General features: G+C 41.2%; 1 protein-coding gene across 1 annotated transcript in view; it reads right to left on the bottom strand.

Moving 5' to 3' along the window:
* Window positions 1-27851, bottom strand: part of KIAA0319L (KIAA0319 like) — a 154321-nt gene that overhangs the window by 71443 nt on the left and 55027 nt on the right. The window contains exon 5 of the mRNA XM_089686330.1: window positions 2505-2730. Within this exon, the coding sequence (XP_089542456.1) occupies window positions 2505-2730 (226 nt within the window). The remainder of the gene's footprint in view (window positions 1-2504; window positions 2731-27851) is intronic.

Here is a 27851-nt window from a genome sequence, read left to right as displayed (position 1 = left end):
GCCTGTCTCCTGGAATCTCCTCCGTGCTCTTGAGACTGTGCTGGGAGACACAGCAAACCGTCTGGCAATGGCACGTACTGATGTGCCATCCTGGAGGAGCTGGACTGCCTGTGCAACCTCTGTAAGGTCCAGGTATTGCCTCATGCTACCAGTAGTGACACTGACCCTAGCCAAATGCAAAACTAGTGAAAAACAGTCAGAAAAGATGAGTAAGGAAAAACATGTCAGTGGCCTCCACCCGTAAAACCATTCCTGTTTTGGGGGTCATCTCATTGTTGCCCATCTAGTGCACCTGTTAATTTCATTAACACCAAAGCAGCTGAAAACTGATTAACAACTCCTTTTCTAAGTTTAATTGACTTGATGCTATACTCTGATTAAAAAGTGTTCCTTTAATTTCATTGAGCGGTGTATATATTCATATATATTCCTCAAACGTTAATCTCATAGGGCATGTAAAAAACCAAAAGACCAAAACCACTCAATTTGGTAGAAGAAATGCATTAAGGGCTCTCATGTGTAAAAATTAGGCAGGAAGGAAATACAAAAGAAAGCGAACATATGTACTTGTTCTTTTTAAGTTTGATTTGAGTTTGGCAAAAGGATAATGTAAGGTCAGGGGAATTGCTTTGTTTGAATAAAGGGTACAAAAAAAAGTATTTCACAAAGAAGACAATGAATTACAGGACATCAAAGAGCTGAAACAATAAAAAAGGATCCTGAATATTAATTATTAGCTATAGGGTTGCCTTCTGGCCTGGTATATAGGAACACAGGTTATTTCTCAGGAAGAATGGAATGAACCAGAGCTACTGGCTTCTCCTATCCAGTTAAATTCAATGCAGAGGAAGGCCCTGTAGACACATAAGATTTCTAGCCTCCTGTAGCGCTATGCCTCTGAATAAATTGCTTTGAAGCTGCTGAACATGCTTTTCCAGACAAGTCCACTTGTTGCTGCAACACAGATGCTGGAATAAAAACTTAGAAATGCTCAAAAACCACTGGTGTTAAATAGTAGTTTTACATCTTCTGAATTGAATACATCAATGAGGTTAACATGCAACTGGATTTCAGAAATACTTAGCCCGGATTCACATTTGTGTGGGCCGGTTTTGACAGTTTGATTTCAGCCCCCTCCAATGCGACTTTGTTCAGCTATTCCAGTGCAAAGTGTATAACAATGGAAATTGCACCTGAACCAGGCTCAAAATCATACCGGACTCTTTTTGAAATACGCAATGACCGGCCCGCACATGGTTGAAAAGGCTGCAGGTTCACATGTCATCCAATTGATATATACACTATACTGCCAAAAGTATTGGGACAACCCTCCAAATCATTGAATTCAGGTGTTCCAATCACCTCCATGGCCAAAGGTGTATAAAATTAAGCACCTAGGCATGCAGACTGCTTAAAGTTGAAGTTGCTGGGCATAGAATTGTCAGCCAAACAATGGCTGCATCCACAGAGATGCAGCCACTGCAATACAATAGGTGTCAGGAGAGATTTATCAATGCATGCTGTTTAGTGTGGATGGGGCAATCAAATGATTTCTCTCATTCAAAGCTGAACTAGAAAAATCTTACAGTCTATGGCCAGCTTTACAGATGCAAAATAGCAGTGAGATGTGAAGTGTTGCCACAAGGACAGGCAGTGAGGAAAACATTATTTAAAGAGCAATAGGAAAAAAATACCCTTGCTGCTGCTCCTTTTGCAACAAAAGCTGGCCATACATGGATAGAACATAGTTTGAAAAAAGGTTCAATAAGCTAGATCGTTCAACTTTAGAAATGTTAGCAGGCCTATTTCAATTCTTGAAATACCGGTACAAAGTTTTTGCGGAAAGAACGACCCATCATGACGGAATTTTGTTGTGTAATCAAATTATTTTCTAAACATTAGTAGTGGAATCGACTGAATTTGAAAAAACGTACAGTGTATGTACGTACGAAAATGTTATCCTGGAATCCTGTGATCGATCAACAAAAAATTTACAATTTATGTTGTTAATAATCAATAATATGTCGACAAATGTGGAAAACAATTCAATACAATGCTGGCGTTACCACACAGGCTTTCGACAGATCTTTATAAAGAAAGCTAACATTTTTTCAAACGATTTTCTATGTATGGCCAGCTTAACCCTTTTCTTTCTTCAGAAAGGAAAGGAATAGGGTCCCTGTCAGGTTTATTGGTGTCTAAGTCTTCCTGCCCCATTGATGTCTGTTAATGCTTTTGTCCCAGTGTCACAAAATCTGGCAGATATTCTAACTATGTTGTGTTGGGACTTTTGCATCCACATTTCTTTGAAGAATTTTGATTAAAAAAGCAGAAGACACAAAAGTCTATTTCAGGAAATAGCATTTAGAAACAACATTTACACTGAAGATGTCAAAGTTAACCAAAACCACTATCAAGGAAGCACTCAAAAAAAAAAAAAAAAAAAAAAAAAAAAAAAAAAAAATCGACAAACTGTATACAGTATATGCAAAAATAAAATTTACCTGGTGTTGTAGTTCTGGTAGTTGTAGGAACTGGAGTTGGATGTGAACTTGTATTGCTTGGTATTAAGAATGGTGCTGATGTGACTGTGTCTGGATTTTCTTCACCAGTGTCTTGCAATGCTTCAGATGGCAGTGAACTAGTGGTATTGACACTGGCAGATGGCCTTGTTGTAAGGGGACTCTCAGGTAATGACAATGTGCTCGGCATTAATGACGGTGTGTGTAGCTAGAATGACATCAAGATATGCATATAAAGTATCATGTTTTCAATGTATATACATAAAACAGCATAGCTGATCAAAATGTCACAAAATGAAAATATGAAATAATATTTCCTATATTATGAAAAGAGATTAAATGTTTGATATCTTATGTGGCCCCAACCGTCAATCATTTTTGGATACTTGCATACCCCATGATCCCCATTATAAAACAAATAATTATAATGTAATTAAAAGAGATCAATAACAATCTTACGTATAAATACTGGACAATAAAGTCTAATTTTAAAAAAATAACAAAAATGGTTTAACCCAAAAATACTGTAACATATTGTAAAATACTAGAGGAATACAATAGATTATGAAGGTCTATAATCTATATCACTCGTGTTTTATCCCATTTAAAATTAAAGAAAAAAAAAGTAAACTTGGCAAAAACAATAAGACGTTCAATATTCTTGTACTTCCAAGTGATATTTTGTACTACAGGTGCATCTTAATAAATTACAATATCATCAAAAAGTTAATTTTTTCCAGTAATTCAATTCAAAAAGCGAAACTCATATACTGTATAGATTCATTACACACAGAGTGATATATTTCAAGCATTTCTTTCTTTTAATTAGACCATTCAGTGAAGGTGGGCCCTCATACCCTTGCTGCTGGCCCTTACTCAGAAAGAAATCAAATACCGCTGGTCCTTCCCTTTCCATCTTGCCTTCTCTTTCCAGAACAAGGCTTATAGCTTCTCATCCTTCCAGGAGGGGAAATGTCTCCTACTGCAGCTGGGAATCATCACTCAGGATCCCTCTTCTTCTTCTCTATATCGCAGTGGTTCCGGTTCCTCTAAAACGCAGTTTGCCACCACGTCTGATTTCACCTTTGTGGCAAGGATCCGAGTCTAGAAGAACCAGGGACTCCCCTTCACCCGTGATGCCCTGCAAGCAACTCAACGTATTTTCCACTTTATCCATGTGTTGGAATGGGATATTTTTGATATCAGAGGACTTCTGTGGGACTCATGTTGACAATTATAAACCTTCTTCTGTTAACTGCAAGTTATAGATCAATCATATTGATTGGGTTTCCCAGTTTTTGTTCTGCTGAGGTTTGTCTCCTGGGCCCGGGGGGCCCTAGGTTTCTTTGTGGGTTTCTGGGGTCCGGAGGATTAAGGGGGCGCTCCTCCTGGGGCCAGCCTGCTAAGGTGGCGGTGGGGGTCTCCGGAGGTGGTAAGGCTGGCCAGTCCTCTTCAGTTTTCTGAATGGAGCGTTATTTAGTAATAGTTGTGGCTTCTATGGTGGCTGATAGGCTGGTCTGGGGTGGCAGGCTGCCCCACCTGATTCATTGTGCCTTGTGTGACACTGTCCAACAGACAAGACATACCTGTGCTAAGATCCCAACAGCTAGTACATTGCTAGTACATTTGAGCACATACCTGTGATCAAATCCCTATAACTAGTACATTGCCAATATTGGGGAAAAGACAAATTGGGGGGAGTGCTCTCCCCCACTTTGTCTTTTCCCCTATATTGGCAATGTGTCCACAGTAGCATTTGCATAGGCAGAGCAGAGTAGGACTGGCCATAGAGGGATTACTTTGACGCAGTTGGCCAGCTTAAACATGTATTGCAATATGTGTGAACTAAATATTCCTATTTTTTATTCCAAAGTTTGCTGGAAAGGGTATATACTAGTGTGCAGAGGGCTCCTTCAGAATTTCTTGTGTGACACTGTGGCTCAGGAAGTGGTCCATTGTTAGATGGACCATGATTTTTCAGGGTACAGTCAGTGGTCTTCCCCACTTGCCTTACATTGTCTGGTTGTATTTCTTTATGTTCTTCATATCCTTTTCTCATTCCGCTTCTTTTCTTTCCCTTGTATCCGGAGTTGAGGTGCCTGTTCCCCCAAGGATTCTCACTGAGGTTCGGAGTTATTTCTGGTCCAGCGGTCTCCAGTACGGGAGCTTCTCTGTTAAAGTTAGAAACTATCAGAATATGTGGATTCCTATGTATTCATTATCATCCATTCTCTTTTACTAGTCTATTTTGATACTAATGATAATTATATGTTTTGTTCTGTCGAAACTTCAATAAAAATCTATTGAAAGTAAAATAAAAACCTGGGAGAGTGCCTCTCTGCATGGAAAGGTTTTATTGCCAAAGCTTAAAGTGATACTAAACCGAGACCCCTGCATTCACTATAGCTGGTCTCCCACAGTACACAGAACATGGAAGTGCAATTATTTTAGTAAATATAAACTGCTAAATACCTTTTCTCATCAGCAGTTAGAGCAGTCTTATGACTTCAACAGAGCACTAGTTAAAGTTTGTAGGAGGAGTTTTCTTTCTGCTCTAGGAGGATGTGAAACCCTTCACCTCTGTCTGGACAGTGCTGATTGGCCCTGTGCTGATCACATGCACTCTCCCAAGAAAAAAAAACCAAAAACCTCTCTAGCAATGCACACCAAACTGAGCATGTGCATGTGACTATGGATTGTCTGTATCAGATGGTCATTTCAACAAGATGAGTGGCAGAGAAGAAAGGACCAATCAGCCTTTTTACACAATGCAGAGGATTACCCCTTAGGTTCCACAGTGAGTATAACAAGCATGCTTTACTGTATACACAGACTGATTTTATTGTTGTGGGTTTAAGAACACTTTAATTGAACAAGCTGAACTTAGAAGCTAATTGGCTACCATGCACAGCTGCACCAGATTTTGCACTATTAATTTTTAGTAAAGCAACCCCTTAAAGTCAACTTGTCACAAACCTGGATAACTCATTTGGCATATTACAATACGCATACAGTGTACAAGCAGAGGTTACCTTAACCACTTTAATATAGCGCACTTTTCGCCAATTTTCAGATTTCAGCAATGTCACACTTTGAATGACAATTGTGCAGTCTTGCAACACTGTACCCAAAATACATTTTTAGCATTTTGTTCACACAAATAGAGCTTTGTTTTGGTGGTATTTGATCACCACTGGGTTTTTAATTTTTTGCCAAATAAACAAAAAAGACCAAAAATTGTGAAACAAAATGCGTTTTTCTTTGTTTTGTTATAAAATTTTGCAAATAAATTTTCTTCATAAATTTAGGTCAAAATGTATTCTGGTACATTTCTTTGGGGAAAAATAACCCAAATCAGTGTATATTATTTAGTCTGTAGGAAAGTTATAGAGTTCACAAACTATGGTATATATCTTAAAAATCGATCAATTCTGCTGTACTGATGGTCTAATTTCTTAAAGCCCAAAAATGTCAGGACAGTACAAATATTAGTGGTGCACTGAAATTAAAATTCTGAGGCTGAAACCGAAACCAGTTTTAAAAATGTATATATTGAAAAAAAACACTTTAATGATATAATGAAAAAAACAAAACAATATATACCCCAATGCTTTTGTAAAATATGAAAGATGATGTTACGCCGAGTAAATAGATACCCAACATGCCATGCTTTAAAATTGCGCAGGCTTGTGGAATGGCGTCAAACTATGGTACTTAAAAATCTCCATGACTGACGCTTCAAAACTTTCTACAGGTTACCAGTGTAAAGTTACAGAAGAGGTCTAGTACTAGAATTATTGCTCTTGCTCTGACATTCGTGGCGATACCTCACATGGTTTGAACACCGTTTACATGTGTGGGCGTGGCCTATGTATGTGTTCACCATTCACGGGGGGATGGGGATTTTTTTTATGTTTTTACAATGTCCCTTTAAAAAAAAAAAATTTAACCACTTTTGTTCCCATCACAAGAAATGCATGCATACCTTGTGATAGAAATAATTAGTGACAGGTCCTCTTTATGAAGAGATATGGGGTGAATACGACTCCACATCTCTCCTTTACAATGTAAAGCATTAGATAAAAAAAAGCATTGATCTAGTGCTTTTTTTAAAAAAAAAAATGGCCTTGTTTACAAGGCACTGGAAGTGCCATCGCTCCAGTCCTCCAAGGGCCATCTTTCCTTCACTTATCTCTATGCCCAGCGCCGGGATCGTTCAGTGGTTTCTCAGGTAAGTCTGAGAACTACCAAACGACGGCTGGTGGCGGGGTTATTTTCGGCACCTGTATCAGTGCTTATTTTCATATTGGCCATATAGGGGTGTTTCCGGCCGAAACGTTTCAGCCACCGAAATTTCGGTGCACCCCAAACAAACATCCCCCAAATTACCCCTTTTTGGAAAGTAGATAGTCTGAGGTATTTTGTAAGAGGCATGGTGAGTTTTTTGATGTTGTAATTTTTTGTCATATTTTGTGGAAAATTATGAAATAAAAAAAAAAAAAAACCAAAGATTTTCACAATATATATTTTTTGTTACCAATGCAGTACAGTGTCATCATATAATTGGTGTGCTGGTGATCAGGGACACTGATTGGTGACAGTATGAAAAAAAGCAAATTTTTTTTTTTTATAATTTTTTAAAATATTTTATTAATTTTTTTAATGATTTTTTTTTCTAACATATTGTGACCAGAGTAATATATTGTTGCCATAGTAACATTGTACTACTCTGGGGAAGTGATCAGTAGTTTTTTTTTTTTTTTTTTTACACATTATGATTGCTTATAGAAATGAATGTCATTGCTGTAAACAAGCATTTTACTGGATTCATTCAGTTTGTTTTGTTGTGATTGGCTACAGCTAATTAGATGACACAGATGGGCTATGATTGTCCCAGTCTGTACCATATGATCACTGTGACCTATCTCAGCTAGCAGCACAATTGTATACAATGGATGGCATGAAAGAAAGCAATTGTCATGTGACCTGTTGTGATTGCCAGAAGGTCATATGACCTCCACCCATATCAAAGAAAGGCCTGTCTAGCCATCATTTCACTACAGGCGGGACTGAAACTGGTTAAAGTGTTACTAAACACAGGCCCCTGCATTCACTATATCTGATCTCCCACAGTACACACAACATGGTAATGCAATTATTTTAGTGAATATAAACTGCTAAATACCTTTTCTCATCAGCAGTTACAGCAGTCTTGTGACTTCTCTCAGCCGCCAACTCCCGCTGTGTTGTATGCAGCGGAAGTTAGTCAGCAGGTCCTGGCCAATGATTCATGGCTGGGACCTGCTGATCATCTGTGTCCAATCACAGCCCAGAGCCCTGTGTTGACAATCACCACAGGGCTCTGTATAGAGGGAACAATCTCTTTCTCTTTTCCCTGCAAAGCAGGGAAAAGAAACAGAGAGATATTTAGTAAAAATCAGCACACAATACACACACATTACCCCTTCCCAGCCAATGTCATTAATACAGTGACAGAGTATAGTATTTCATTGGTGATGTCAGTGGCAGTTAGTCAGTTCCCCCCAGTGTTAGTGTCAGATTGCCCACCGCACTAACACAGTCCCACTATCAGCTGCTGCTCACCACTATTAGTAGTATAAAAAAATAAACAAATAAATAGAAATTCCACACTTATTGGGACTTTTTTTTTTAATAAAGACATGTAGAAGAATACATTTTGGCCTAAATTTATGAAGAAATTTGATTTTTTTTTTAATTTTTATTGGATATGTTTTATAGCAGAAAGTAAAAAAAAATACATATTTTTTTTACATTTCTGGTCTATTTTCATGTATATATTAAAAAATAAAAAACCCCAAGTGGTGATCAAAGACTGCCAAAGAAACTCTATTTGTGGAAAAACATTATATAAATTTCGTTTGTGTACAACTTTGCATGACCATGCAATTACCAGTTAAAGTAATGAAGTGCCGAATAGCAAGAAAATGGCTTGGTCAACGGGGTAAAACCTTCGAGAGCTCAAGTAGTTACAGAACACTGTATCACTGTTGTCTAGCATTAGTACAAAAAAGTAGGCTAGTCATAATAACAGACCTATCTCATATACAGTGTATATAAAGTCTACACACCCCTGTTAAAATGTGAGGTTTCTGTGGTGTAAAAAAATGACAACATAAATCATTTCAAAACTTTTTCAACCTTTAATGTGATCTATAAACTGTACAATTCAATTGAAAAAACAAACTGAAATTTTTTCGGGGGGGAAGTAGACAAAAAAAACTAAAATAATGTGGTTGCATAAGTGTGAAAACCCTCTTATAACTGGGGATGTAGTTGTGTTCAGAACCAAGCAATCACGTTCAAATTCATGTTAAATAGGAGTCAGTACACACCTGCCAACATTTAAAGTGCCTCTGAACAACCCCAAATAAAATTTAGCTGTTCTAGTAGGTCTTTCCTAACATTTTCTTAGTCGCATCCTACAGCAAAAGCCATGGTCCGCACAGAGCTTCCAAAGCATCAGAGGGATCTCATTGTTAAAAAGGTATCAGTCAGGAGACTGGAACACAGTGAAGACAGTCCGAATCAAGTAGAGAAAGTATGGCGCAACAGTGACGTTACCAAGAACTGGACGTCCCTCCAAAATTGATGAAAAGACGAGAAGAAAACTTGTCTAAGAGACTGCCAAGAGGCCTACAGCAACATTAACCACTTGTGCTCCTGAGGATTTACACCACTTTTTGACCAGGCCTTTATTTGCTATTTGGCGCTGCACTATTTCTTCTGGTAATTACGCGGTCATGCAATGCTGTACGTAAATGAAATTTCTGTCCTTTATTTCACACAAATAGAGCTTTCTTTTGGTGGTATTTGATGACCTGTGCTCTTTTTATTTTTTGCGCTATAAACAAAAAAAAGACCGAAAATTTAAAAAAAAAAAAACAATATTTTTTACTTTCGGTTATAAAAAAATATATAGTAAACTCAAAGTTAGTCATAAATTTCGGTCAAGATGTATTCTGCTACATGTCTTTGGTAAAAAAAATCCCAATAAGTGTATATGGATTGCTTTGTGTGAAAGTCATGGCGTCTACAAACTGTTCTAGATACTGCAATTTACACCATTTTTTGCTATACAGCGCTGCACTAGTTTAACAGACAATTGCGCAGTCATGCAATACTGTACACAAATGAAATTTATGTTCCCTTTTTCACACAAGTAGAGCTTTCTTTGATCACCTGTGCGGTTTTTATTTTTCACGCTATAAACAAAAAAAGACCAAACAGTTTGAAAATGTTATTTTCTCATTTCCGTCATAAAAAATATCCAAAAAACTCAAATGTGCTTGGTGTATCTGCTGTTTACATACTGGCACGGGGTCAACGCTCGCGCATGCAGGAGTGTGCACGCATGGGGGGGGGGGGTAATTTTTTTTTCACTGTCCCTTTAATTTTTTTTTCTTTTTGATCACTTTTAATGCTATCACAGGGAATGCAAATATCCCCTATAACTTCAATGCCCTTACATTATCTAATCTCACCAAGATCGGTGTGATCAGATGCTTTCTCAATTTACAAATGGCGCTGTTTATATCCTGCGAAACTGAAGTGATGAAATGCTCGTAGCTTCCAATTCTCAGGTTCCCCTGATGGCATGGGACTACCCGAGAAGGCCGTGGAAGGCAGCGGGGGGGGGGGGGCATCTACTCCCGCTGCTTGCAAAAGCAATCCTGAAGCTAATTAGCCACTAGGATTACTTTTACATGAAAGCTGATTGCCGGCTGCAAAAAACGATACCAGGATGATGCCTGCAGCTGCAGGCATCATCCTGGTATAACCACTCAAAGTCCAGTGATGTACCAGTACATTGCTGGTCCTTGTTGGGTGTATATGCTATGTTCTTTTTTTTATGCAGCCTGTGGGCTGAATGAAAAAAAGAGAAGAAATCTCTGCCAGAAAAAAAGTGTGTGGTATGCCCACCATTAGAATATACTGCCCTGCATCCACCCACTTCTAATGGTGGGCACACCATGAAATGTGCCAAAAAAATATATATGCTGAAGCATAGGGGCCATCCACCCACTGGCCACCATGATACGGCATATATGGTCTTTTTTAACTGCGAATGAAAAATATCATCCAACAACACTGCCCACACTGACTTATGCATATTCTGAGAGCAAGATCCTGTTGCTGTCAGAACAAACAGGTCGGAGCTGCAGCTGAATGGCATTCCTACAAAGAAAACAGCAATGGTTAACAATAAAACAGTAAAAATCGTAACAGTAGAACAGTAACAACAACAAAAACTATAACTATTTTTGGTCTTTAAAATTTTTTCTTGACCCCATATCTGGCAAGCTTGCTGGAGAGAAATTGTATGAATACAAGGCGGCCAGAAAAATTAATGAGGGGCTCATCAACGCAGATGTTTTGCTGGAGAGTATAGACATCTGCAAATTTTTGGTTTAGGTGATTTACGAGGGGCCGCATTTTCTGGAGCCGCTCAAATTCAGGGTCACCCCAAGGATGACAGAGTGTGTTGTCGTTGAAATGCATAAAACGCATTATGCTCTCATATCTATGCCTGGCCATGGCAGCAGAGAACATAGGCATATGATGAATCAGGTCTGTGGACCAATACAACCGCAATTAATTTTTTTTTAGCAATGCCCATGTTGAGGGTTAGGCCCAAATAAACTTTAAATTCAGAAACCGTAATGGGTTTCCATGCGAATGGTCTGGCAAGGTTTGAATTTGGGTTGGCGGCAATAAACTGTTGTGCATATAAATTGCTTTGATCCACAATCAATACAGATCTTTCATGACGAACAGCTCCAAAAAATCAAGGGGGTATTTAAATTTGCTGTTTCCACCTGAATTCTGGGTTGGGCAGTGAATGGGGAAGTACAGGTGCTGCAGAATTTGTTGGCTTCCAATCGGGATTTGCAAGCACATCCGGAAGCATACTAGGGGCTCTACGGGCCTCTGCGTGAATTCTTGGTGGCTGTGAGACACTACTTGTGCTCGCCACTGCATCAGCTTGTACTGCACTTATGGGACTCACCACATCACCAAGTAATACTGCAGTGCTGGTATGTGAAAGGCCAGGATGTACTAGGCCGCTGGTGCTCGCCAGTTCACCAAAAGGTAGAGCAGCACTAGTACTGGCACTCTGCTGCATATGTGAGTCATCATGTGATTGTAACATCTCAGCAACCTGGGAACGGGGTTGGGTACGCCTGATCTTAGCAGGGACCTCTTCTCCATCGTCTAAGCGATCTGTCAGGGTGCCACTGCTGTCTATAGGTTTGTATTCTGGGGCTGACTGTGTCAGTTAGTCTTCCCCTTTTCGCTCTCATCTGACATGCTCGGAATCCCCGATCAAGGGGTTAAATGTGTCCTAAAGTGTGCTAACTGTAAAAGTGTGCTCACTCTGTCTTGATTCTTCTCTCTCTGGGATGGAATGTGCCCAGAGAGAGAAGATTGTATTATTTCCTGTACCTGTTTAAGTGTAAGCACAGGAAGATCCCTGATAGGGCAAGGATCAATCATCCAATTTAGGCCGACCATCACTGGCCTAAATCGGATGATTGATCACGTGCAGGTCAGCGGGGGCGTGTGTGCGCCCCACGAAAACCGCGGGAGCGCGTATCATGTATATATACATGATCTCCAGTATTCTTCATATGTCTAGGCTATGGGGTAGAGTGGCAAGATGGAAGCCTTTTCTTATGAAAAAAAACATCCGAACCTGGCTATATTTTACAAAAACACATCTGAAGTCTCTCAAAAGCATGTGGGAAAATGTGTCCTGGTCTGATGAAACCAAGGTTGAACTTTTTGGCCATAATTCCAAAAGATATGTTTGGCGCAAAAACAACACTGCACATCACCAAAAGAACACCATACCCACAGTGAAGCATGGTGGGGGCAACATCATGCTTTGGGGCTCTTTTTCTTTGACTGGAACTGGAGCCTTAGTCAAGGTAGGGGGAATTATGAACAGTTCCAAATACACGTCAATATTGGCACAAAACCTTCAGGCTTCTGCTAGGAAGCTGAACATGAAAAGGAACTTCATCTTTCAGCATGACAATGACCCAAAACATACATCCAAATCAACAAAGGAATGGCTTCACCAGAAGAAGATTACAGTTTTGAAACAGCCCAGCCAGAGCCCAGAGCTGAATCCCATGGAAAATCTGTGGGGTGATCTGAAGAGGGCTGTGCACAGGAGATGCCCTTGCAATCTGACAGATTTAGAGTGTTTTTGCAAGGAAGAGTGGACAAATATTGCGAACTCAAGATGTGCCATGCTGATAGACTCATACCAAAAAAAGACTGAGTTCTGTCATAAATCAAAAGGTGCCTCAACAAAGTATTAGTTTAGGGGTGTGCACATTTACGCAACCATATTATTTTAGTTTTTTTTATTTTTACTTCCCTCCACCAAAGAAATTTCAGTTTGTTGTTCAAATGGGTTGTACAGTTTATAGGTTACATTAAAGGTGGAAAAAGTTCTGAAATTATTTATCTTTGTCTCATTTTTTTTTATATCACAGACATTTTAAACAGGGGTGTGTAGACTTTTTATATCAACTGTAGGATTTCAAATCTCGCAAACCTTAGACGCCTGTGGGGGGAAAGTAAAAAAATAAAAAAAAACTGTACAGATCATAGACACTTTAAAGGCTACATTCACACTGGCACTTCTGCTTTTAGCATGTATAGACACGTAGGTTATCTGTGAAGTATAAACAACTTTTATGCTTTCAAGATCACGTTTTCCCATGTTTAGATGTTTCTGTGAGTTCAGCCACTTTTACATGTATTTAAAGTTTCTAATCGGATTCTAGATGCACAGATTTCTATTTTCTCTAAATCTAGCTAAGCTCACCACACCTTATCGTGGGTAAACACCAAGTTTGAACAACAACATTAAAAACTCTCTACCTGTATTGATATACTCACACGCCCTCTCAACCCATCCCCTCTCATACAGCTACCCCCTCATCCCCCCTCTCCCTCGACATAACCCGCAGGGACTTTGTCGCTGCTCAAACTCCCTCCAACTCCGTTCCCCCTCACTCAGCTACCCCCTCATCACCCCTCTCCCACGGCCCCACCACTGCTCTGACACCCACTTCCACCCCACCCTACATTCCTCATACTGAAGCCCCCCCAACACTCCGCACCTTTGACCTTACTACCATCGAGGAAGTCTCCAAGATCCTCTCTGATGCCCGCCTCACCACCTGCCCCCTCGACCCTATCCCCTCACAACTCCTACGACCTCCCTCCCCCTCTGAAACATGCACACATCACCCCCATACTTAAAAAGCCCTCCCTGGACCCCAATGACCCGAACAACCTCAGACCCATCTCCCTGCTCCCATTTACATCTAAACTCCTTGAGCGCCTAGTCTACACCCACCTAAGCTCTCACCTCAGCGACAACAACCTCCTCGATCCCCTACAGTCTGGCTTCTGTCCCCTACACTCCACCGAAACTGCCTTACTCAAACTCTCCAATGACCTGCTAACCGCCAAAGCTAATGGCCACTATTCAGTGTTCCTACTCCTTGACCTCTCTGCGGCCTTCGACACAGTTGACCACCCCCTCCTCTTCAAAAAACTACACTCCCTCGGCCTCAGAGATTCTGCTCTCTCCTGGCTCTCATCCTACCTGTCACAACGCTCTTTCAGCGTTACCTATAATGCTACCACCTCCCCCTCACTCCCCCTCTCTGTTGGGGTCCCTCAAGGCTCCGTCCTCGAGCCCCTTCTCTACTCCATCTACACCTCCTCCCTTGGCCAACTCATACACTCTCACGGCTTCAACTACCACCTCTATGCCGACGACACACAAATCTATCTCTCAACCCCCCACCTCACCCCCTCTGTCTCCGCCCGAATTACACACCTACTGAGCGACATATCAGACTGGATGTTGCTCCACTTCCTTAAACTGAACCTCTCCAAAACCGAGTTTCTTGTCTTCCCCCCAGCCCGGACACCACCCCCCATTGACTTCTCCGTCACATCCAACAATGCCACTATCAGGCCCGCCCCACAGGCCAGAGTACTTGGTGTTATTCTGGACTCCAACCTATCCTTCCAGCCCCAAGTCCAATCTTTAACAAACTCGTGCAGACTCCACCTCTACAAGATCGCCAAAATACGCACGTTCCTAACCCCAGAAACCGCTAAACAGCTCATCCACTCCCTCATCATATTACGACTCGGCTACTGCAACTCCCTCCTCACTGGCCTGCCTCGCTGCTGGCTATCCCCGCTTCAGTCGATCCTGAATACGGCTGCCAGACTCATTCACCTTTCCAACCGCTCCATTTCCGCCACCCCCCTCTGCCAATCCCTCCACTGGCTTCCGATTGCGCAACGGCTCAAATTCAAAATCCTAACACTGACGTACAAGCTGTCCACCATACTGCCCCGTACTACATCACTGACCTAATATCCAAGTACCGCCCAGCACGCACACTGTGCTCCTCACAAGACCTCCTTCTCTCTAGTTCCCTGGTCTCCTCCTCCCATGCCCTCCTCCAGGACTTCTCCAGGGTGTCACCCATCCTCTGGAACTCCCTGCCCCAACCCATCAGATTATCACCTACTCTCCTCTAGGCGCACCCTGAAAACCCATCTCTTCAGGGAAGCCTATCCCACCCCCTGCTAACTTGCCGACCTCCTCCACTCTTCCTACCACTCCATCCCCCACAGCTATCTCCTCCTGTGCCACCATCCCCTCCCTCCTAGATTGTAATGTACAGCGCTGAGCGAACCATTGGTGCTTTATAAATACTGTATAATAATAATAATAATAATAATGCACCTTTAAAGCTGTCCTAAAAACACAAATAATGCAGAAAGTTATAAGCTCACAAAATTTCTGGCAGGGTCAACAGCTATTTTTTTGCACTTATCAAACAGATAAAACAAAACACTTCCAAATGTATTCTTAACAAACCAAAGTGAGCAAATAAGAAAAGTTAATTTATAGGGTTTACCTGCATTTTAAGGGAATACTTGTACTTACAAATTGTGCCATAGGTTTTAGGTCTGTTTTGATCAGGTTATCATTAGAATCACAAACACACACATCTCAATTATGGAACATTTTGTCTAGCAAACAATTTTACTGTAAATTAATTGAAAATACAGAATTATAGTTCATTGCTAAACTAATCTGACTCCTGAACGTCAGCTTACCAGCACCCTTATAGTTTGCACAATAACAACAGTGGCCACAGGCTGAGCACTGTGTTCTCCATACTCTTACTAGTTCATATGTAAAGTTGGCCATACATAAAATGAAATGTGGCTTGTTCAGCAGGGACTGGCTCAATCTATGGTTGGTCCCATTCAAGAGGAGTCAACCTAGTGAGTAACTCTAGAATATTTTTGTTGGAAAATTTGTGTTCAACTGCTCGTGAAGCCAATTGGCTGCAGTTTCCGATCAGTTTATTCTGGTAGCAGAGAAGTCCCACCATCAGAATACAGTACAGAAATGGGAAGAATTCTGGGATAGGCAAAAAAACACCCATTAGTACACCTCCCTACACAAAACGCTAAACAGTTGAAGGAGAAGTTCACCTTTTGTAACATGTTACATGTTAAATTCATATTCAGGGTGTAACGTGCAACATGTTAAAATGGAACTGGCCCACGCACCCCCCATCCCCTTTGTGACAGCTACTGGGGGATCTTCCCGATAGCTGTCACAATGTTAAAAACATGCATCCGGCAGCATCACTCATTCATACTATTCAATGAATGGGAAAACTACAAGTTCCGACAGCCTTTGCAGTTGTCAATGAACTACCACAGCGCCGTGGTAGTTCATTGAGCCTTCCTGTCAGTAAGTATCTGCTTGCCCGCACGGGATGTACAAGTAAGCAGATATACTGACAGTTTAGGGGGAGACCTGCATGGCATTGTTTTAGTCTCCAGAAACAAAAAATAATACATTCACATTTTTTATCTGCAAAAAAATGTGCATGAATAATTTTTTGTTAAAAGGTGAATTAACTCTAAAAATGTTTAAAATCCTTACCATTTAGGGAAAAAAAAAGTCTTATTGAATTTTCATTACCTCATCTCTGTGATTCAAAAGATAACACTATCTGCTCTGCCAAGGTGGAGGTGTAACAACAGGGATTACATCATATCTCCTTTCTTTCCCTCTCTGCAGTAAAGAGAACCTACAGTCCCCATCAACCACAGGTGAATGTGGGCAGGTACACTAGGCCTGTACATGTCGAATGTGTGAGAGTCTTGGTCCGCCCACCACTGCAAAGTGGGGTGAATTACATCACTGCTTCCTGGAGAAAGAACTACAGGAGGGATGTGCCAAGACCAGTGGCTGGGGGAATAGAAAGCATATCAGCTACTGGTCTTACAAGCAGTAAACCAACGAGAATTAATGGTTTGATTTAAAAATGAATAGGCTATTTCAGAGCAACTACCGAGTGAACCAGAAATGCACCGAAATGAAAATTCTGGTGCCGAAACCGAAAAATCAGTTTTTAAAAATGTATACATTTTTGGGGAAAAAATACACTTTACTAAATTATAAAGAACAAAAACACAATATATACCCCAATTTTTTTGTAAAATATGATAGATGATGTGTACGCTGAGTAAATAGATACCCAACATATCATGCTTTAAAATTGTGCACGCTCGTGGAATGGCACTAAACTACGATACTTAAAAATCTCCATAGGTGATGCTTTAAAAATTTCTACAGGTTACCAGTTTAATGTTACAGAGAAGGTCTAGTGCCAGAATTACTGCTCTTGCTCTGACGTTTGTGGCGATACTTCACATGTGTGGTTTGAACACCGTTTACATATGTTATTACTTTTTTTACACTGTTCCTCTAAAATTTTTTTAGCACTTTTATTCCTTTTTTTTTTTTTTTTTAATTTAAATATTTATTAATTTTTCACATTATTACAAAATTTCCATAAGAAGAGACACAATACATATAAATATCAATACATTTCTACTCTGTCCCTTCTATTTACCTCTTTTATTTCCCTTCCCTCCCAACCCACCATTTCCCCCCTTCCCCCCCTCCCTCCCCTCTGCAAGATCTCCAGTCTCTCTAGGCCCAGTAACTTCGAATAGCTTCCTAGTTTAGAGTTTTCTATATTTCTCTTTCAATCCCGATTTTTCCCATTTTTCCCATCGTGAATAGTATATTTTCATCCTGTCTTCCTGCATATGATAAGATTTTTCCATTCTGCTAATCTGGTTTACCCTATTGATCCAATCCTCCTCCGTTGGTACCTCTGTCTTCCGCCAAAACTTGGGGATCAACCCTTTTGCTGCACTTAAGTAGTACCATACACCTGATTCTCTATATTTATTTACTGTTGTCTCAACACTATGTAGGAGACACATGGTTGGGTCTAATCCTATGTCATTTCCAGTTATTATTTCTATTAATTTGACTATTGTCTTCCAGAAAACCTGAATTTTTGGACATTGCCACCATATGTGAAACACCGTGCCCTCTTCCCCACATCCTCTCCAACACATTTTTGAATTCTCCCCCCTCATCCTGTGCTCAGTGCTCGGTGTAATATGCCATCGTGTCAAACATTTATAGTTAATCTCAACGTCTCTCATACTAACACTCTCGTGAACTAATCTAAATATCTTATTCTGTTGATCTTCATCTATCCCCACCCCCATATCTCTTTCCCAATTTGTTATGAAAATTAACTTTGTGTCTGTGTCTAGTTCTGTAAGTATTCTATACATTTTTGTAACACCGTGTTTCCCATCTCTACGTGTTTCTAATAGCCTTTCAAACATATTCCACTCCTTTTTTAATCTCAAGGGTTTTGGGAGAGTTCCTATAAAACATTTTAATTGATGATATTTCCACTCATCTATTTTAGTAAACATATCTCCTCCCATCTCTTTTAATTCTTTAAATGTTCTCAATTCCCCCTCTACCAATATGTCTCTCAATTGGATATCTTCCTTTTTAAACCATCTCCCTGATATCTCATCTTTTCCTGGGGGGAAAAACTCCGTGTTTGCAAGAGGCATTAATATAGAGTTGAATTCCCATTTCATGTGTTTATGTAAATTATCCCATATCCTTAAGACAATTAAGGTGTAAGTGCTTGTGCCCTCTTTAATTCTTCTATAATGTGCTGGAACCCATATCATCCTACTCAAATTAATTCCACTCAGATCATTTTCCATTTTTACCCAACTTTTCCCCTTGTGATTAAAAGTCCAGTCATAAATTCTTGCTAACATTACTGCTTTGTAATATCTCTTGACATCAGGTAGTCCCATCCCCCCTTTTTCTTTAGTCCTACTTAGTGTTTCATATGATACTCTTGGTTTTTTATTCCTCCATATATATCTTGTTAACATTTTTCTCATTATCTTAAAAAACGCCTCTGGGAGTTTGATCGGGATCATTTGAAATCTATAGAGTATTTTAGGTATAATTACCATTTTAATTAGGTTCATACGTCCTAACCATGATGGATTTCCTCCTTCTAATCTTTTTAGTTCGTCCTTAATCTCATTTATCAGAGAAATATAATTTAATCTATACAGTTGTTTATATGAGGTAGCAAGTTTTATTCCTAGGTATTTTATATCTTTTTCTCTCCAAATAAAGGGGAATTCTTTTTGTAGCTTTTCTTTTTCGCTCTTTGGTATATTAATGTTCAAAATCTCAGTTTTTGTTGGGTTAATTTTTAGATTAGATAGTTCACCATATTCCTTCAGGATCTTCATTATATTTGGTAGTGTTATTCGGGGGTTGCCTACATAAAACAGTAGGTTGTCCGCAAAGGCCGCTACTTTATGTTCTATATTTTCTATCTGGATTCCCTTTACCGCTCCACTATTCCTTATTATTGATAGCAGGGGTTCCAATGTCAATACATACAGCAAGGGGGACAATGGGCATCCTTGCCTTGTTCCATTGGACATCCCAATGGATTCCGACCTTTCCCCATTTACCGTGATAATTGCGGTGGGCTCCTTATATAGTTTACCTATCCATTCACGCATTCTCTCTCCAATCCCCAACACTTCCAAGTTGTCCATCATAAAGCCCCAGTCCACTCTATCAAACGCCTTTTCAGCATCAATTAACAAGAGCACTACCGGGGCTTTCCCTTTTCTACTTTTCTGGATAAGCATCAGAGTTCTCAAGCCATTATCTCTACCCTCTCTCCCCTGAACAAAGCCCACCTGGTCTCCATGAATCCATTCGGGCATTAGATCTTTCAGCCTGTTTGCTAGGACCTTTGCGTACAACTTAGTATCAGTGTTTAATAATGAAATTGGTCTGTAGCTAGAGCACTGAGAGGGATCTTTTCCCTCCTTATGGAGGAGAACTACATGGGCCTGAAGGGATTCCCTCCTCCCCTCCATCCCACCTCCCAAGTCATTCATATATTTCATTAACTTTGGTAACAGTACTTCACTACATTTTTTATAGTACTTAACTGTAACCATCCTATAACCATCCGGGCCTGGGCTTTTCCCTCCTCCTGTACTTCTTAATGCTGCTTCTATTTCTTCCTGAGAAATTTCTGCATCCAAGGAGTTCAGTTGTGTTTCACTAAGCTTTGGCAATCCCGCATTTTTTAAATATGTCCTCCTTTTTTCATTAATACCTTCCCTAATTTCTTTTGGTGATCCTTGGTGGCTGATGTTATACAACTTTCTATAATACTCCGTGAATACTTTAATAATTTCTTTAGTTGAGTGGACCATCTCCCCCTTAGGGCTTTTTATCTTTTCTATATAATTCCTGTTCTTCTTATTCAGGGCTCTCATTAAGTATTTTCCTGGTCTATCACCCCATCTATATCTTTCACTTAATACTTTATTATATACTCTTCTCCTCTCCTCTTCCATCAATCTCTCTAATTCGTCTTTTTTTTCCTTTAACTTCTGTCTTGTTTCTATTGTTATTTTTTTCTTGTGTATCTGCTCCAATTCCAGGATTTCCTTTAACCTCCCTGGCGGTATGATTCCTTCCGATTTTTTGTGCTGAAAGCGGTACCATTTTTTCGCATGGAAATAGTTTTTTATTGTAGGCTGTAATTTTTAGGAAAATTTCCCCACAAATCATTATCACTCAATTCTGTAAGTGGTTCTGATTTACTATCGCTGTTCTCTAGCTGGTCTAAAACCGCTTTTGACGTAAAGGGACGCTTTTTGGACGCCATGGACTTTTCTAAGTTTCCAGGCAGAAAGAACAGACAAAATGCAGGCAGGGCGCCAGACAAAGCGCTAGGGACAAAATGTATGTGAAATGGGATGAAACAGCAATGTTTTACTATTTAAAATTGAAAAAAAAAAATGACATTTTTTAAATTTTTTAAATTTCCCGCCGCAGGCGGCGCCCGTACGTCCCGACGTCACGGGGACCGGAACACAGAAGCCGGATGCCAGCATCGGCCGGAGGAGATGGCCGGGGACGCTGCAGGGGACACATCGTGGGAACGAAAGGACAAGGTAAGTGCTGCAGGGACCCCCCAGAGCAGTGCCGCATGGTAAGCCCGAGTGTAGCTCGGGGTTACCGCTTGTGGTATAGAAATTTTACCCCGAGCTACACTCGGGAAAACCGCCAGGGAGGTTAAGAGTCCACTAACCCTCTCTGTTCTTTCTTTTTTCTTCCTTGCTCCCATCGCAATCAGGATTCCTCTTATATATACCTTATGACTTTCCCATACTGTAGCTGTCGATACTTCCTCTGTTTCATTCTCCTGGAAATATACCTTAATCTCTTCCCTGATCTTCTGCACAATATCCTCATCCAAGAGAAGAGCCTCATTTAACCTCCATCCTAAACCTCCCGTCCACCTTTTTCCCCATCCTATTTTTATTACGACTGGGGCATGGTCCGAAAAAGTTCTTGTCTCTATTTCTATTTTAACCAGCATTTCAATGAGTTGATGATCTATTAGAATGTAATCCAGTCTCGAGTATATCTCATGTGCATTAGAGAAGAAGGTATAGTCTCTGTCCTTCATATGCATTATTCTCCAGGTGTCCACCAGCTGGTACTCGTGGATCACCTTCCTCAAAGCTCTCAGGGACCTACCCCCTTCTCTCTGCACAAGGGAGGTTGCATCCATTTGTGGGTCCATACAGAGATTTAAATCTCCTGCTATTATCAAACGCCCTTTTTTAAAATCTATCAATTTTTTTAGCAAACCCTTCAGAAAGATCTCAGGTTTCTTGTTGGGGCAATATATATTGGCTAGTGTGCATTCAATTCCCTGTAGTTTACCTTTCAAAAACAGGAATCTCCCTTCCGGGTCAGTCCTTCTATCTTCCAACTCAAATCTCATATTTTTTGCCAATCCTATTGCCACCCCCTTTGCTCTTTTAATTGGAGAGTCAGCGTAATACCATGTAGGATAATATTTGGATTTTAGTTTCACATTAGATTCTATCTCAAAATGTGTCTCCTGCAAAAATACCACTGACGTTGCCCTATGATGTAACTCTTTAAACAACTTAAATCTTTTCCCAGGGCGATTCAACCCATTCACATTATATGTTATAAACTGTATTTCTTCCATCCTTCTTGATTTTATTTATCTCTCTTCTAATTCGTCTCCTCATATTAGGACCGAATGACTTGCAGAATATTAGCCCCACTCCCCCACCCCCGCCCCCCCTCTCTTACTTTTCCCCTACCCATTTTTAGGCTTATAAACTGCCTACAAATCATTTGTGGAACTGATTCCACAGTTGATTTAAAATATTGGGCGTAGACTCCGCCCATGGACGGCTCACCTTTCCTCCGACCTCCCTAGCACCCCTTTCTCTATCTACAAGGCTCTGCAATAACCTTTACTTCCCCACCTCAACCGGAGCCTCCAGAGGGACTTCCACCTCAAAAAAGGGGGATACTAGGGGGGCAAGGGAACAAGAGAGAGAAAAAGAAAAGCGTATTTTTTTTCTCACTTCTCCCTCCCCCCTCTCCCCAACCCCAGAGCCTCTCTCCCCCTCCCCCCGACCCGCTGCCAATCCTCCCCTCCCGTATCATCCGAGTCTCCTTTTTCTTCTTCTTCTTCCCACCAAGTTATCTCCATTCTTTGCAGATCCAGTCTATCACAAAAATCTCTCAGTTCCTCCGGGAATCTCAGGTATGCTGTTACCCCATTTTTCCAGCCAATTAGAGATGCTGAAGTACTCCATCTATATTGCACGTTCTGTTTTCTCATTTGCTCTAACAGGGGTCTCAGGGATCTCCTTCTCCATAGAGTCTCTGGTGTTAAATCCGCAAAAACTTGAACAGTCAAATCTCCATATTTAATTAACGATCTTCCCTTGATCTTCTTCCAAATCTCATTTTTGACCCCAAATTTCTGGAACTGTACAACTATATCTCTCGGTCTTTCCCTCTCAGTATCTTGTTTGAACTTTCCTATTCTGAAAACTCCATCCAGTTCAATCACTTCTGTTTCAGGTCTGTCTCTTATGGAGTTTAAGATTTTTTTAACTAGTTCATGTAATGTTTCCCCTTTTGCTGCCTCTGGAATTCCTCTCACCCTAAGGTTAGACCTTCTTTCTTTATTTTCTCGAATTTCCATCCTGTAGAACAGTTTTTTCTGGGTTTTCTCCAAATGGGTTATTTTTTTCCTTAGCTTATCTATGGTTTGGGCCTGGGTTTTAACTTTCTCCTCTGTTTCTTCCATTCTCGTTAGCAGATGCCTTAAATCGTTCCGAATTACTGTCATTTCATGTTTTATCGTTTTCTCCAAACTTTGGAACATTTCTATCATCTCCTTCTTATTCGGTATTTGTAGTTCACCATCAAGTTCTTTTTGTCCCAAGCCATCCGCTATTTGTTGGCTACAACTGCTGTTCATACCCAGTGATAGTCTCGGGCTGTTTCCTGAGCTAGTGTCCATTTCCCCTTTGGCCCTTGCGCCTTGGGCCCTTTCTGGCGTAATGTTTCCATGTGATGTAAATTTCTTTATCGTGCCTGATTGAGACCCTTTGAGCCCTGCTCCCTTAGGACCTTTATTCTTCATATCCTCTATAAGTCTTTTGTCTTCTATATTCTCTAGATGGGGTTATACCTCTCCTCTATGGTTTGTAATCCAGACAGGTTTACTGAGTTTACTTGTGCTCTCCTAGGGGAACGTGGGTCTCTTCTCTTCTGAACCCATGGGATCCTCCCCTCTCCTCCTTAACCCCTTGTTCCCCACTGTCACTCAGGAGTCCACTATACAATACAATAGGCCCCCAGCAGGTCTCACTCACCCTTCTCTTCCCCGGATGGTGGCTCCAAGCTTGGGTGGAGGGTCTTCACAGCAGCTCTGTCCTGGGGGGGATTCCTCTGGGCTTCCAACTCTGTACCTCGGTTTTTTTTTTTTGTTTGTTTTTTTGCCCCTGGGCTTCGTCCCAGGGATGCAGGGTGGGTCTCCTGGCGCTCCCGGGCTCCCTGACCCAGAATCGAAGAGTCAGCTGGCCGGGGGCCCCAGGCAGCAATAGACCGGGGGCTACAGACAGTAGCCAGCCGGGGATTTTGGGCAGTAGTTAGCCGGGGGTTGAGGGCAGCAGAGAGCCGGTAACTGTAAGCCGGCGTCTCTCCGTCAAATCAGGCGGCCAGCCGGCTTTCTCCTTCTCCTCTCCCAGAGAGCCTCCGCGGCCGGTCACACACCCCCGCCACGTCACTTCGCTCTCCAGCCGTCCGGGTCCCTCTCTCACCAAGGACCGGAGAGGCCGGCCCGTCACTGCGACCCCCGTCTGGCTCCCATCTCCGGCTCTCCGGACTCCACTGCACGGCCCTCCAGACTCCGGTGAGTCGGCTCCTAAGGGTCACCAGGGAGGTCGGGGAGCGGTACCTAGCCGAAGGCTAGTGCCGCTCACTCCCCACAGCCGCCATGACCAGGCTCCTTCCTCAGCACTTCGGAAGCTCAGGTAGATGTTAGCACTTTTATTCCTATCACAAGGAATGCAAACATCCCTTGTGATAGAAATAAGCAGTGACAGGTCCTCTTTATGGAGAGATCTGGGGTCAAGAAGACCCCACATCTCTCCTCTACAATGTAAAGCATTAAAAAAAAAAGGCCATGTTTACATGGCGCCAGAACCAGGAATGATGTAATGACGTTGCTCTGGTCCTCCAAGGGCATAGAGATGAGTGGAGGCCATCTTTCCTTCACTGATCTCTATGTCCAGTCGCCGGGATCGTTGGAATGGGTTTCCAGGTAAGCCTGAGACCCACCGGGCGGTGGCGGCTATTTTCGGCACCTCTGTCGGTGCCTATTTTCATATCGGCCAAAGGCCGATGAGGGTATTTTCGGACAAAACATTTCAGCCGCCAAAATTTCGGGGCATCCCTAATGACATGTTCAGTGAAGGTAGGAAATCAGCAACAAGGACACGTAAATAAGTTTTTGCTGAAGTTCTGCCTTAAGGTGTCCACTATTCCAGTTGTTTGGAGCACTGCAACCAGCTGTATTTCATTGGGAGCTCTCTGCATTTGCTCCTCATAGCTCCATATCACTTCATAATGGTCCTTATGGCAGCACCAACTGCAAACATTTGCAGCTAGGAATGTCAGAGGGGATTCTTCAGAGGAGGGATTCTTCATCAGCCTACCAGCATACCAACAATTTAACAGAACTTTACTGAATATTATTCTACATAACAGAATAATGAACAGTGAATATGTACAAGGACAATTTATTCTCTGCCTCACAGTTCAACAATTAACAACTTTGCAAGTCTCATTGAAAGTAGGACATTTCTATCCACAAAACATGACCTATTGGAATCCAAAAACTGTCTTGGGAAACATTACTATATGCATTTGTATGATGTACCAGTAATGGTTGTAAGAATGTTCTAAGATATGTTCTCTGCAGTAGTTAGTGAGCATCTGCTCACTTTACAAAGGTTCAGTATCCATTGTATATGTATTACTGCCTATTTAAAGTGGACCTGATCTGAAAAAAAATCAAGATCTTTTATGTTAAAGAGAACATCCAGAGAGGTTAATTGTGCCTAAGCAGTACCCTGAAAATATAAAGTTTTGTCTGGAATTTCTCCTGAAAATCTGTAGTGTACTACCGGATATGTGAGTACGCTTAGGCACTCCTGTTCCTACCCAACTAGCTGGATATCTGCTGCATGAGAGGCACTGTCGCATATCACTACTACGAGATTTGCAGTGAACATTGGTCCTGTCACTACTGTGCATCTTGATGGAGAGGAATCTGTACTGCATGCATCTCCCTGCTCCATTGGGGGGCAGCTCTGACAAAACTCTACCTCTATCAAATACATTTTTAGGACTTTATAGGCACAGCACTGAATGTCAAAACAATGATACAATCTTAATTAATGCACAATTAAAAATTGCCTAAAATCACATTTAAAGAAAAACATAGTAGCATCCTGCACCCTTATGTCAGTTATGGTGGTGGCCCCACAGTGTGGTAAAAGTGCATGCTATACAAGTTAGTGGTATAGATGTAATTGTCCTGGGGTTGCCACCAATCATTCACATAGAGCTCTCCACATTTCCTCCGGAGCAGAAGGTGCAAAGACTGGACGGCTACAAGGAACGTCAGTGATAAGAGATCCCAAAGATGGTATGCCACAAGAGCCAGCCAGGCTCCCCCAACCGAAGGGATTGAGTTCAACTGTACATTTGAAAAGAGGTGATGCCTCAGTCCTAGTGTACAAAGCCTTTAAAGAAGGTATTTTAGTGTATTCATTCAACAATCGCTATAAATTCACTGAATATGATGTAAAGATCATCAGAAACATGTTAATTGCACTTAAAAAATAGCAAACTGGGGATCCATATACACAGGCATCCATAGTTCAAGGGTACACACTCACATTTACTCCTCCGTACACCTGTGCAGCATAGGTAACACCAAGGTCCCTGAGCTGAGTCCACGTGTATAGAGTGTACTTTTACCACAGTGTAAGGCCACCACCATAACTGACATAAAGGTGCAGGATGTTATGGGTTTTTTTAAAATGTGATTTTAATCAATTTTTAATTGCGCATTAATAAAATTTTTTTTTTTTTTTATGATATTCAGTATTGTGCCTATAAAGTTCATGAGCTGCAGTCCAACGTTTGTTTTTTTCATTTGAACTGATTTAGGGATGGGGCACTTTGCTATCTGCTAGTGTAACGTTGAATCGTTTTTTTTTCCCACCCTCAGCTGTTTTGTTCCCATAAATTGAATCAATTGGATTTTACAGAAAGTCAAAAATCCTGTTCATCCTAATCATTCATTAAAGCCTAATTCCATGTTTTAGTACACTTTAAATAGTTTGTCTGAACCAAAACTAGTCCAAATGAATGGTTTCCTTCAAAAACACATGCAGTGGCCGTCTGTAGCCTCAGGTCCAATTCGGGGTGAATGCCCATTTTTGCTATGGGATCAGTAAATACATTTAAGTAGAAACTCTGAAATCTCTCTTCTTTTCCAGGAACAGCAGCAATGACAACATGGGAGAGGAGCTGGCCCAGGGCAGCAGGGTCTGCTAATTATTGCAGGAACATTGGCAGAAACAGCATAACGTGGGAAAGAGGTAGAGTTTAAAAGTCTACTTTGTAGCCACTGGGTATTACTTCCCTCACTCATACGCCCAATATGATTTGGGTCCAGATGGTTTCAAAGGCTAACAGATGTCCCCTGACTTTGGAGGGAGGGGGCATCTTTTCATTGTTAGGAGGAGTTGCTTGCAGGTTTAGAAGGTTATGCTTAGAGGCCTGGGATGAACAAAAGGAACTCTGCTTATTTCCAGAGGTGGGAGACTTGCCAGCTTGAGCATAGCTTTCTTTTGCAGGAGTAAAAGGGTACACTTTCCTCCAGTGACACCTTTAGGACAGATGTCTAGGGAAGCATCAAAAGGCATGTTTTCCATTATTGGGAATATGCTAAAAGCATTTTTGCACTGTTCGAATTGTTGCAAAACTAAAGGATTAGTTAAAATTGTGTCAGGAGTCTTAGGCATACCCTTGGTCCTAAACCCAAAGGTCATGCAAATAGCCATGACAGAAATGGCACGTTGAAAAGTTGGGCCAGGGTCAGTCTTTCATCAGCAGGGTATGTAAACACCATAATGTCCTCAACAGGAATTTTTAGGGTTAAGACACAAAATGGCCAGGTCCACAGCACGAAGTGTCCAATTCTTGACAAATGCCTACTTGCCTAAATGCCTAGCAATACTCTTGGCAGGGGAAAATACTTTGACAGGAGATTACCAGTCACCATATAAGTAGCAAAGGCACTTGGAAGGTTTTCACTGATTGGGAACTTTTAGCAGATACCAGATTGG

The sequence above is a fragment of the Staurois parvus genome, unplaced genomic scaffold (genome assembly GCF_062004578.1).
Source record: "Staurois parvus isolate SC_StPar_1 unplaced genomic scaffold, SC_StPar_1.0 ptg000394l, whole genome shotgun sequence".
NCBI classification, from domain to species: Eukaryota; Metazoa; Chordata; class Amphibia; order Anura; family Ranidae; genus Staurois; species Staurois parvus.
Note: the sequence above shows the minus strand (reverse complement) of the source record. Positions and strands in the feature narration are given on the sequence as shown.